This window comes from Dendrobates tinctorius, unplaced genomic scaffold (genome assembly GCF_039654945.1).
Source record: "Dendrobates tinctorius isolate UK_male_01 unplaced genomic scaffold, ASM3965494v1 ptg000008l, whole genome shotgun sequence".
NCBI classification, from domain to species: Eukaryota; Metazoa; Chordata; class Amphibia; order Anura; family Dendrobatidae; genus Dendrobates; species Dendrobates tinctorius.
This window is the reverse complement of record NW_027361676.1, coordinates 65,078,920-65,092,643: the sequence shown is the minus strand read 5'-3', so window position 1 is coordinate 65,092,643 and position 13,724 is coordinate 65,078,920. Positions and strand designations below refer to the sequence as shown.

The 13,724-nt window shown below is 41.6% G+C and overlaps 1 protein-coding gene across 10 annotated transcripts in view; it reads right to left on the bottom strand.

Moving 5' to 3' along the window:
• The window catches only part of TENM3 (teneurin transmembrane protein 3), a 1,679,324-nt gene that overhangs the window by 243,320 nt on the left and 1,422,280 nt on the right, over window positions 1-13,724 (bottom strand). For all 10 annotated transcript variants that reach the window (XM_073577886.1, XM_073577891.1, XM_073577894.1 and 7 more), the window contains 3 exons: window positions 5,810-6,020; window positions 1,103-1,204; window positions 715-909 (listed from right to left, as the gene is read on the bottom strand). In XM_073577886.1, the coding sequence (XP_073433987.1) occupies window positions 715-909; window positions 1,103-1,204; window positions 5,810-6,020 (508 nt within the window). The remainder of the gene's footprint in view (window positions 1-714; window positions 910-1,102; window positions 1,205-5,809; window positions 6,021-13,724) is intronic.

Sequence of the window (13,724 nt, the reverse complement as noted above, 5' to 3'; positions counted from 1 at the left end):
TTCTCTTGAGTTGGATAACAAAGTTCTGAGATATTACAGCACAAAAGAGTATAAAACGCTGGCCATACACATTAGATGGCTGTTGGTCAAACAATGCTTCGGTTGATCGGTTTGGCCGACAGTCATCTCAGCCTCCTCTCCCATATACACAAATGTTCCTGTGTTGTCTATGAGCAAGCCACTAGCTGATATGGGAGAACAATGCAATCTTCAGTCTGAAATTAGACATGCTTGTTCGACATCTCTCCCAACCATCAGCCGGCAGGTGTCCATATACACATTAGACCATCAGCCGAACCTGTTGATATCATCTGGTTCAAGTGACTTTAGTGTAACATGAATGGGGGCCCTAACTTGACAATGGTCAATGCTTGTTCAATTTTAAGTTATGAGAGTGAAATAATCTTCTGTGGCAAGTAATGCGCTGTCAATTTAACCTTTGCGAGATCTCTATACAGTATGTTGGCACTGCTGGTTTGCAGTGATGAGGTTCAAATCCAACCAAGGACAACATCCGCAAGAAGTTGATATGTTCTTTCCATATTTGTATGGATTTTCTCCAGGTACCAGGCTTTCCTCAAACACTTTAAGGACATGTAGATAGGGAACTTAGTTTGCGACAGCTAATGGTGACAATATGGAATAGGTTGATGCTTTGAAAGCAGCAGAAACAAAATTTAACATGACCTCTGCCAAAGTACCAATTCCATTTACCTTCCTCACAGTTCTCCCCTTTATAACCCGCATTACAAGCACAAGAGCCCATGATGCATATTCCATGGCCGCCACATAGAGGATCCACGCACTGGGTACTGGGCACATCACACTCGGTTCCTTTCCAGCCACTGTAGCAGAGGCAGCGTCCTTTGGAGTACTGACCATTTCCAGTACACAATACCGGACAGGCTGCTGTGAAATATAACGTGACAATAGTAGAATTAGGACATTTAGCATTGTCACGCAAGCACTAGACACGCTTACAAAATAAAAAAACAGCGTAGGACAAAGCAAATAAATATGTCAGGCGTTGGATGCTGGGATTGTGTCGCCAGTCGCCACTTCTAAGCTGCATTTTTTCACAAAAGAAAACTAATTTGTATACCTCTTGAACAATCGGGTCCTAAGAATCCAGGAAAACAATGACAGGTTCCCGAAACACACTCTCCGTTTCCATGGCAATTTCGGGGACATTCCACAACGGACTCTACAAATAAGAGATTTGGTGAGACTTTATAGAAATGGACGGCTTGCTGAGTTCCCACAATACAGACCTTCTCTTACATTTCCTTTCATAACTGTCAGGCATTTTGATCAGGTAACAAAAAAAAAAAATAGCTGGAGTTGCTTAGTAATTCGAGGAAAGCAAATATTGACTTATTCCCTATAATTGCCGGCAGTGCTGGACAGAATTAGAAGTTTCAATTTGCTATGACAAGAATGTCCGGAACGCGGGGTATTTTTAATGCTGGTTGACTAATTTATAATGACATTCTTGCTCACTGCCTTTGCAGATAGTTATACAATAATTAGCTGAGACATAAATGCACGTCAGTCATTTTGTTCAGTAGGCAGTGAACTCGGACCTCGAAATCCGCATAAAACAACGGAGAGACTGAAGGAAAAAAAAAAGATTTCTGATGTGTTATCATACAGTGTGAACTGCGCTGTCTCACCTTTTCTTGGCTGTCAGGACAGATAATTTTACACATGAAGCCATAAAAATTATTTTACCTTTTAACCTACTGTATGGTTTGAAAGAAAGTGGAAAAAAGCACATTAGCTATTGAATTGCAGTGATAAATGGCAGCTCGACTAAATGCTAAGAAAACCTTGTCTTAAAGGAGAATCAAACTACCGTATATACTCGTGTATAAGCCGACCCTAAATTTGCCACAAAAGAACTGGGAAAACCAATTGACTCGCGTATAAGCCTAGGGTGGAAAATGCAGCAGCTACTGGTAAATTTCAAAAATAGATACCAATAAAAGTAAAATTAATTGAAACATCAGTAGGTTGAATGTTTTTGAATATCCATATTGAATCACAAGCCCCATATAATGCTCCATACAGTTCATGATAGCCCCATGAGATGCTCCATACAAAATATGCCACATATAATGCTGCACAAAGGTTAATAATGGCCCCATAAGATGCTCCATAGAATACTATGCCACATATGCTGCCCCATAAAATGCTCCATAGATTATGCCCCATAAGATGCTCCATACATTATGCCCCATATGCTGCTCCATAGTTTATGCCCCCATATGCTGCTCCATAGATTATGCCCCATATGCTGCCCCATAAAATGCTCCATAGATTATGCCCCCATAAGATGCTCCATAGTTTATACCCCCATATGCTGCTCCATAGTTTATGCCCCCATATGCTGCTCCATAGATTATGCCCCCATATGCTGCTCCATAGATTATGCCCCCATATGCTGCTCCATAATTATGCCCCATATGCTGCTCCATAATTATGCCCCCATAAGATGCTCCATAGAATATGCCCCATAAGATGCTCCATAGATTTTGCCCCATATGCTGCCACTGCAAATAAAAAAAAAATGACACTCTCACCTCTCGTCGCTGGGGGCCCTGTGCCAGTGTCCAGAGCAGGCGGGGACAGGTGCTGATGTCACCGCTGGCTCAGGACCCCAGCACTGGTGACATTTACCGACCCCTGCTCCATGGCAGCACGTCGCACAGTCTGCCAGGTCCCTCTGTCAGTAACGTTCAGGAAGAGGGCGTGGCGCGCACTAACTACATCACCACGCCCTCTGACCTGAGCATCACACACAGAGAACGTGGAAGAGAGGACAGAGTAGCGCGCAGCGATGGACCGGGGACAGGTGAATATAGCTTATACTTACCCCCTCCTGCTTCTCCCGGTATCAGGCTCCTTCTTTCAGTGGTCACATGGTACCGCTCATTAAAGTCATAAATATGAGCATATTGATGACTTTAATGAGCGGTACCACGTGACAGCTGAAGGAAGGAGCCTGAGACCAGGAAAAGCAGGGGGCTGCAGAGACCGTGCCGGGGGGAGGGTAAGTATGATCTGACACTCCCACTCCCCCTACCCCGCCGACCCCCAGTATATGACTCGCGTATAAGCAGAGAAGTGGACTTACAGCCACAAAAAATGGGCTGAAAATCTCGACTTATACATGAGTATATACGGTAATCTCAAACTGAGGAAAATGTAACGTGAAAATGCTTTGCTATCTTCTTATAGCCTTCTCCTGCTTTGTGGGCCTCCACCATTTTCATTTTCAGAGTGTTAGGCAGCTGGTTAGAAGAACCCATGGCTGCTATTTTTTGGCAGAAGATTAGAGAAGGCTGAGTTTTTAAAAAAGTTGGGAAATTTGTATCCTTTGGCCTTTCCTAACAATGAAAGTGAACAAGTCATAACCCTAACAGGCTAATTCTGGGCTGAAACCTTGGTCAAAGTCCAATTTCCTTTTTGTAATTTTTAAAATATAAAAATGACAATATACCGTATAAACTTGTGCATAAGCCAAGTTTTTCAGTATATACGGTAGATATATATGATTTTTTTTGCCCAAAATTCAAAGGAAATGTGCCATTTTCAACTTCAGCCCTTTTAGAGATCATTTCATCTTCAACCTGCTTAACTGTTCACAATAACAGTAACTTTGACCAGGGGTGCCCAAACTTATGCATACCACTTTATATATGTGTTTGTGTGTGTGAGAGTGTATCTATCTATCTATATTAATATTTATATACAGTAAAACATAACAGTTGTGCTACATATCCCGGCAGAATTTTTGCTTTCTTGACCTTTTTCAGAGAATATGAATCATAACAACAAAACTTTTTATCCACTCATGGTTAGTAGCTGGGTGAAGCCATTTATTGTCAAACTACTGTGTTTTCTCTTTTTAAATCATAATGACAACCCAAAACATCCAAATGACCCTGAACAAAAGTTCACATACCACATTTCTTAATACCCAATATTTCCCCCTCTAACATCAATGACAGCTTGAAGTCTTTTGTGGTAGTTGTGGATGAGGTTCCCACATCCCTAAAACATCAGCAATCCACCTCGGTGCTTTACAGTAGGAATGGTGTTTCTTTCATCATAGGCCCTGTTGACCTCTCTTTAAATGTAACATTAATGGTTAAATATTTTCATGTGAAAACCCGTAGATATCACACTTTGATACAATGTAAAGTAGTCAGTGTTCAGCTTTTATAACAATGTAAATTTAGTGTGCCCTCTAAATAACTCAACACACAGCCATTGGTGTCTAAACCACTAGCAACAAAAGTGAGTACACCCCGAAGTGAAAATGGCCTAATTGTGCCCATATAGTCATTTTGCCTCCCCGGTATTATGTGACTCATTAATGTTATAAGGTCACAGGTGTGAATGGGGAGCAGGTGTGGTAAATTTGGTGTTATCACTCTCACACTCTCTCAAACTGGTCACTGGAATATCAACATGGCACCTCATGTGACAAAAATGGCTGAGTATCTGAAAAACAGAATTTTTGCTCTACGTAAAGGTAGCCTAGGCTACAAAAATCATCAACACCCTGAAACTGAGCTGCAGCATGGTGGGTAAGACCATACAATGCTTTAACAAGACAGGTACCACTCAGAACTGGCCTCACCATGGTTGACTAAACAAGTTGAGTGCACATGCTGAACGTCATATACAGAGGGTGTATTTTCAAAATATACATATAAGTGCTGCCAGCATTGCTGCAGATGTTAAAGGGATGGGTAGGGTCAGCCTGTCAGTGCTCAGACCATGCGTTGAACACAGCATCACATTGGTCTGCATGTCTGTTGTCCCAGAAGGAAGCCTCTTCTAAAGATGATGCACAAGAAAGCCCACAAACAGCATGTTAAAGACAAGCAGAATAAGGACATGGACTGCTGGAACCATGTCCTGTGGTTTGCTGAGACCAAGATAAACTTTTTTGGTTCAGATGGTGTCAAGTGTGTGTGGCGGCAACCAGGTGAGTACAAAGAACAGTATGTCTTGCCTTCAGTCAAGTATGGTGGTGGGAGTGTCATGGTCTGGGGCTGCATTAGTGCTGCCAGATGTGGGGAGCTACAGTTCATTGAGGGAACCATGATTGCCAACATGTACCACTACACGATCCCCTCTCCTTGAAAACTGGGCCACAAGGAGGTATTCCAACATGATTACAACTACAAACACACCTTCAAGGTGCTGGATTTGCCAAGTATGTCTCCAGACCTAAAACCTATTGAGTATCTGTGGGGCAACCTCAAACAGAAGGTGGAGGAGAACAAGATCTCTAACATCCACCAGCTCCGTGATGTCATCATGGAGGAGTGAAGATGATTCAATTGGCAACCTATGAAGCTCTAGTAAACGCCATGCCCAAGAGAGTTAACGCACTGCTTCAAAATAACAAAATATTGACACTCAGCGCACATGGCCATTTTCACTTAGGGGTGCCATTTTTGTTGCCAGCGGTTTAGACATTAAAGGGTGTGTGTTGACTTATATAGCGGGCAAACCAAATTGACACTGTTATACAAGCTGTACACTGACTACTTTACATTGTATCAAAATGTCATATCTTCAGTGTTGTTCCAAAGATATAATAAAATATTTAAAAAAATGTGAGGGGTGTACTCACTTTTGTGATATAATGTATATATATCCTATAATCATACAATAAAACAACATACTATCTGGCAAAAAACATAATTTCCCGTTCAACATTTCTATTCCAAATTAAGGAATAAAAATGCAGAAAAACCAGTCTAGACACTAAAGCAATGGTGCTACTTACCAATTACAATTGTGTTGAAGGACACTGGTTCAGAGTTCTTGCCATCATTATAAAATGCAATATGCCATATGCCAGAGTTCAGATACTGGATGAAGCCAGCTTCGTGAATGCTGACAGATCTGGGGATGCGTCCTGTCTTCTCAGACTCCAGCAGGTTGCGTTTTTCTCTTGAAATTAATCTGCTACCTTCCAGGAGCTCCACAAAATCATACTGGAAACATACAAAGAAAATAAATCAGGGTGAATCGGGTCCATCCCAACACCATTTGCTGCACAATTCTGAATTATAGTGTGAATGTGAACGCTTGTGCTCGGGGTACTTGGTTGATGATTAAACAAACCTTAACGGAAAGTTGGTCTGATGAACGATTGTCCTGCCAACGTGGTCATACACTTTTCAGATTACATTGACTATCATGGTTGTAGAAAGTGGCCATTCAGGATGAATTACACTGAGCAAGTAATGATCGATGTATAGTCATTAAAGGAGGATGAAATGAAATATTGTACAATAAGTAGGAATCCTCATGCCTATACTCATCCCCTGTGGGTTAAACTTTCACACACAATAATTTTTGTACCATATACTGACAACTATCAGACAAAAACATTCAATAACGGTTGTATAAAATAATCATATGCTGCTAACTCTCAATAAAAAAAATCTTTCATTATTTTTGGAATTGTCCATTAACATCAACTAGTCTAATGTGTATGGCTGCCTTTAGGCCACGCCCCCAACTATCGCTTTTATCTTATGGACTATCGTGGTCGTTCTTCGTAGACAAATTCTGAAATGTACAAGTCAGATAAAAATAAGCTGCACATTTCATTATCAATAAAACTTGTGACAAGTTGTGATAACAGTGATGTCCGGCTACAAGCAGTGTAATGATTTTTCTTGCCTATTCCTGTCCACCGAAAAAACTAAATATTATTGGTGCTGTTGGCGTATGGTTGTATAGGTGTACATTCCTCTATGGGTATCTGATTGCACCTTCACACAAAAAAAAGATTAGTAATATAGCCATGAGCATGTGTCCTTATTATTGAATGTCAATTCTACTATCTAATTATTAAATATTCAGTAGAGGGCATTTACAGTAGTGGGAACAATGCTCGTTATGGATAACTAGATGGTGGCCCGATTCTAACACATCGGGTATTCTAGAATATGGCCAAATCGCATGCGCTTTTACAGTGGAAAATAAGCGTTTTCACGCGATTTTCGAGTGCGCAATTCAAGCGCATTCCAAGCGATTTTAAGCACTGCTTGGAATGTGATTGACAGGTTGGTCACACTTGTCAAGCATAGTGTTTGACAATTGTGATCAACTTTTTACTATTGATGCTGCCTATGCAGCATCAATAGATCAATAGAAAAAGATAGAATGCAAAAAAAAATTAAAAAAAAGGTTATTCTCACCTTCCGAGGGCCCCATATCTCCTCTCCACGCTCCCGGCATATTCCAGTCCCAGTAATGCTTAGCGCGAAGGGCTGGAGATGACATCACTCTCGCGAGAACGCGACGTCATCAGCGGTCTTTCGTGCAAAGCATTACTGGGACCGGAAGATCCCGGGCGAGTGGTGAAAGGAGAGAAAGAGTCCGGGGGCCGTCGGAAGGTGAGTATATCACTATTTTTTATTGTAATTGTATCTTTTACAGGTTTATGGTACCCAGGGTCCGGAGGAGTCTCCTCTCCTTCGGACCTTGCGTACCGGCTAGCGCCGGTCATCTCCCGGCTGCGTTGCCGCTGACCTCCGTGCGGCCGGAGATGACTCGCGGCAACCGTCGGGAGATCAGCAGCTAGCGCCGCAGATCTCCCGACGGTAGCAGTGGCGTGCGTCCTTCCAATTCTGCACCAATTCGCGGCCGGACTGCGCCTGTCACTGATTGGTCGTGGCCGGGCTTGACAAATCAGCGACGCGGGATTTACGTTACAGACAGACAGAATTAGACAATTATATAGTACATGATGTGGTGTAAACAGGCTGACACTCAACTGAAGAACAAGCAAAATGCTCATTCATTCAAAATGATCTTTTGCTTAAAAAAATACATTCCTTAACAGCACGTTGTCCGATGTAACCAGGATTTGTGCTAACGAGAACAATGTCAGCCTCTTTGCACAGAACGATCATTCTGTGAGCATCATAATCGCAGCTGACCTGTTTAAACAGGCTATTAAACAACCATCAATCGACACACAAACGATCGGCCTTTTTTTAACAACATAAATCATATAGTATAAATCCAGCCAATCTACAAAATATTAGTAACTGATTTACTAACAGTCTAAGATGCTAATCTAAGATGCTAATCTTTGAATTGTAGTTTTAACGTTTCCCCCGTGTTTGTGTTTATTTCCTCCACACATCAAAAAGTGATAGATTAATTTTAAAATTTAGATCATGTGCCCCAATGGGGACTGGGCTGATGTGCACAGCGCGGATGAATATGCTGGCGCTATAAATAAACACCAATAAAAAACTCCTTCCTAAATTATTATGCAGAGTGGTAAAGCTTGTACAGTGGGCACGGAAAGTATTCAGATCCCTTTAAATTTTTCACTCTTTGTTTCATTGCAGCATTTGGTTAATTCAAAATAGTTCATTATTTTTCTCATTAATGTACACTCTGCACCCCATCCTGACTGAAAAAACAGAAATGTAGAAATTTTTGCAAATTTATTAAAAAAGAAAAACTGAAATATCACATGGTCATAAGTATTCAGACCCTTTGCTCAGTATTGAGTAGAAGCACCTTTTGAGCTAGTACAGCCATGAGTCTTCTTGGGAATGATGCAACAAGTTTTTCACACTTGAATTTGGGGATCCTCTGCCATTCTTCCCTGCAAATCCTCTCCAGTTCCGTCAGGTTGGATGGTGAACGTTGGTGGACAGCCATATTCAGGTCTCTCCAGAGATGCTCAATTGGGTTTAGGTCAGGGCCCTGGATGAGCCAGTGAAGAATGGTCACAGAGTTGTTCTGAAGCCACTCCTTTGTTATTTTAGCTGTGTACTTAGGGTCATTGTCTTGTTGGAAGGTGAACCTTCGGCCAAGTCTGTGGTCTAGAGAACTCTGGAAGAGGTTTTCATCCAGGATATCTCTGTACTTGGTCACATTCATGTTTCTTTCACATGCAACCAGTCGTCCTGTCCCTACAGCTGAAAAACACCCCCATAGCATGATGCTGCCACCACCATGTTTCACTGTTGGGATTGTATTGGGCAGGTGATGAGCAGTGCCTGGTTTTCTCCACACATACCGCTTAGAATTATCACCAAAAAGTTCTATTTTCGTCTCATCTGACCAGAGAATCTTATTTCTCAAGGTCTGGGAGTCCTTCATGTGTTTTTTAGCAAACTCTATGCAGGCTTTCATATTTCTGGCACTGAGGAGAGGCTTCCGTTGGACCACTCTGCCATAAAGGCCCGACTGGTGGAGAGCTGCAGTGATATTTAACTTTGTGGAACTTTCTCCCATCTACCTTCTGCATCTGTGGAGCTCAGCCACAGTGATCGTGGAGTTCTTCTTTATCTCTCTCACCAAGGCTCTTCTCCCATGACTGCTCAGCTTGGCTGGATGGCCAGGTGTATAAAGACTTCTGGTGGTCCGAAACCTCTTCCATTGAAGGATTATGGAGGCCAGTGTGCTCTTAGGAACCTTAAGTACAGCAGAAATTCTTTTGTAACCTTGACCAGATGTGTGCCTTGCCACAATTCTGTCTCTGAGCTCCTTGGCCGGTTCCTTTGACCTCATGATTCTCATTTGGTCTGACATGCACTGTGAGCTGTGAGATCATAAAAAGACAGGTGTGTGCCTTTACAAATCAAGTCCTATCAGTTTAATTAAACACAGCTGAACTCCAATGAAGGAGTAGAACCATCTCAAGGAGGATCACAAGGAAATAGACAGCATGTGATTTAAATATGAGTGTCTGAGCAAAGGGTCTGAATACTTAAGACCATGTGCTGTTTCAGTTTTTCTTTTTTAATAAATTTGCAAAAATTTCTGTCTTTTTTTCAGTCAAGATGGGGTGCAGAGTGTACATTAATGAGGAAAGATATGAACTTTTTTGAATTTACTAAATGGATGCAATGAAACAAAGAGTGAAAAATTTAAAGGGGTCTGGATACTTTCTGTACCCACTGCAAACTGTATAGTATATAACTTTTCGCCCACACAGTCAGTATCCTTGCACTCTAATGGCCTTGTCCGAATAAAAGTGACCTCATAAAACAAGAATAAATGTTTCCAGATAGCAGTGATCCTCCCAAGTTCACAGACTCAGTCTGAGAGGAGGAGAAAAAACAGGTGGAATATGGGTTTGATAAGGACATTTGGCTGGAACTGGTGTCTGATAATGTTCTTTGTACATATTAATATGTAACTGTCTGGCTGTGGCCTGTCCCTCCTCTTTGATATTTCCGGCTGGTATTGTGTATTGTCTCCCGTCACTTAATACTTTCTTTCCCATTGAAGCTCTTATTCTATACACATTTGTCTACTCAAAACAAAAACATAATATAAAGACCTTGTCGTTAATCAGCCGAGGTGGCTTCACATGCGTCCACCCTGCTGGATCTATTTGCTTTGTGAACATTAACTATCATTTGTAATCTTCTCCACGGTGAGAAACTGCAGGATAGGTACATTGTAGAAATTGAAATATATCCAGGGCCTTGCAGTGGGAAAATGCACAGTTAAATAGACGTAACCCGTGGATTTCATAAAAGCAATGCAGAAAAGAACTGGAGTTCCCCAGATTTGTGGAAGATTCATTAGCTTGTCTGGGTCTTTAGCCCTTCAACTTCTCCCAGGGAAGGTTCTGCAGCAATTTAGGCTGGCTAAAATGACAGCAGGGGTACCGCTCACTGCCAGCATCAGTCATCCCCACTAAACTTTCCAACAATTAAGTGCCAGAAGGCTCACAATTGCCTCAAGTTTTATGGTTTTTCGAGACAATATAGGAAATTAAATTGACTTACAAAAGCCATGTTTTTTGTTTTACTGAAAAAAAAATGTCAAGTAATATTGTCTAAATTTTTCATATGGATTACCAAAATAAAGGTTTAGGACTAGTGATGAGAGAGCGTGCTGGGAGGTGTTATCCGATCATGCTCGTGTGCTAACCCGAGTGTCTTCAGCGAGCTCGAAAAATGTGTTCGAGTCCCCGTGGCTGTATGTCTCATGTCTGTTCGACAGCCGCAACACATGCAGGGATAGTCTAACAAACAGGCAATCCATGCACGTGTTGTCGCTGTCTAATAGCCGCGAGACATGCAACTGCAAAGACTCAAACATATTTTTTGAGCACACCGAAGACACTTGGTTAGCACACAAGCATGCTCGGATAACACCTAATCCAAGCACGTTCGCTCATCACTATTTAGGACTTAATATAAATGTATAAAGAGAACTCTGGCTGGCAGGATCCAGAACTAGACAAGGAAAGCCACTTGGAGGTCAACGCATTCTCCAAGGTTGCTCTTGTAGTCCATGGAACTACTTCAGTGCTCCACATCCTGATTGTTCCTGCTTAACATAATTGCATTTTGCCCTATTGTCCAATATATTAAACTGAGTGCTTAAAAGCTAAAGGTATTCATAATTACAACACTGAAAAAAAGACACATCCATCAATTTCTACATTTTCCTTTAATCTAGGGGAAGACAAATGATAATGTGGGCAGTGCTGCTTCTCTAAGGCTGGGATAGGGCGCGATCCTTCCTGACCTCTCCCGGTAGTCAGATATAATCTTCCAGAACCATTTGAACATAATACTATGTAATTATAACTCTATCACTATAATTGCAACTTATTGGGGTTGGGCCAGAGACATTTTAAGACCTTCCCTCCCATTTATTAATCTAGTTAGTTGCTTACCTTGCATTCATAATCAAAATAAAGCATTACAAGGGATGTAAAGATGAACAATATTATACTTGGCTCACATATTATTGTCTCTTTCTATACACCTTAGAATGTATTTGCTTTTGCAGCTGCTGCTTGATATTGAGTGCTGCTGCTTAGCTTACTTGATACCAATTATACCCCATGGTTATAGCGTAACTAAACTTTATTATTTAATTATTGATCAGCCTTAGTAACCTTACGAATTTGCAATATACTGCATTATTTTATTTTGCTTCCTTCTCTCTGAAGCACTGTTATGGAAGTGCTGTTTGTTCATGTTGTTTTACAAGCTCCTTTGATCTGCTGCTCTGGCAAAAATCTGCACTAAAACACTATATACAAACACTGTCACTGTTTGTTCACGGGGAGGGGAACAGAGAAGCTCACATGGAGATGTATGAGTAGAGATTCTTACTAGAACAGCAGTGCAAAAAAGCTTACCGTAACTAGGCAGTTAAAACAGCAATTTCAGCATGGTGTCTGAGGGAGAAGGAAGCAAAATAAGGTAATGGAGTATATTGCAAAGATTTTTAAACTCAGAGATGAATAATAAAAAAATGAGTTACTCTGCAAATTCTTTCTCTAGTACTTTGGCATTAAAAGTATTTGATATTCCAAAGAGCATGTTTGTAAATTCTGCTAAAATACCTAATAAAAATATTTGAAAATAGAAATACATGCCGCCGCACACTCCGGTCCCGAGTGTCGGCGGCAGTGCCAGATACTGAGGCGCAAGCTTCTCGCATTGCAGTTGCATGTGTGACCCCGGCCTTAGTATTCAGTACATCACAGCTTATATTTGCACACAGTGATGGACTTACGTGTCCTGCTGTCAGGAGCTTGTCAAATAGGCAGCCCTGCTTTCCATATATGGCCATGAGGTCACATGGTTAGATCACATGACCAGGTCCTGAGCTTAGCACTGCAAGAAGAAAAACTGAAGGAGCAGGTAGGAAACAGTGAGGACTACTGTAAGGCTATGTGCCAACGTTAGCATTTAAAACCTGACACGAAACCAGACTCCTTCCCAGAAAATGCGCGTTTTTTGCACAAAGATCGCGCGTTTTCGATGCGTTTTTTTCCACGCGTCTTCTGGACTCATAGGAAATAGCTAAAAACGCGGACTTATGCAGAAAATAATGAACATGCTGCGTTTTTAGCCACTAAGCGTTTCCTATGCGGAAAAAAACGCATCAATTGGCACAAAAAGGCCAAAATGCATTAAAATGAATGGGATGCTTATTTTAAGCGTTTGTGAAGCGTCTGATCCAGCACAAACGCTTAAAAAAATGCAACGTGGGCACACAGCCTAAAGGCGGGACCCCAGCTCAGACAGCGGTGTGATCAGGACTGTGCATATGAGCAGAAGGTGAGCCTCGGGGATCGCTGCACCATTCTTGTACCTGCATTACTACACCGGACAGTAACTGGAATTGCTGCAGTGGGATTGAATCTCTTGTTAAACTATCGTTTCTCTTTACATACCTGTGTATTTGTACAAGTAAAATGTATCAATAGCCAAAAAAAAAAAGTATTTGATATTCAAATAGTTTTATTTATCATATCTAACTTCTTATACATGTGACTGCAAGTTCTTTACTAAGTGATTAGTTGCAATTAAATCTATGTTATTGGAAACAATACCTTAACTTTTCTATTTGAAGGGAACCTATCACGTAAAGAAACGCTATTAACCTGCAGATAAAGTGTTAATCTGTAGGTTAATAGTGTTCTGGAACTGCTGATGTCCGCATTCCCAACAGCCTCAAGCGTTAAGTCATAGGGGTGGCCAGCACTGACTGTCAGCCGATTCTAATGTTGAGCCGGCTGTCAGTCAATGCGGGGTACGGTTCGGTTACAGCCGCCACTCACTACTATGCACTAACTGGACACGGAAGCCGGTCCAGCCCTATTACTGAAAGTGAGAGGCTGATGGGAGGAATAAAGTACATTTTTCCCAGCAACAGGGCTGTCAGTGCAGGCACCGGGAAGG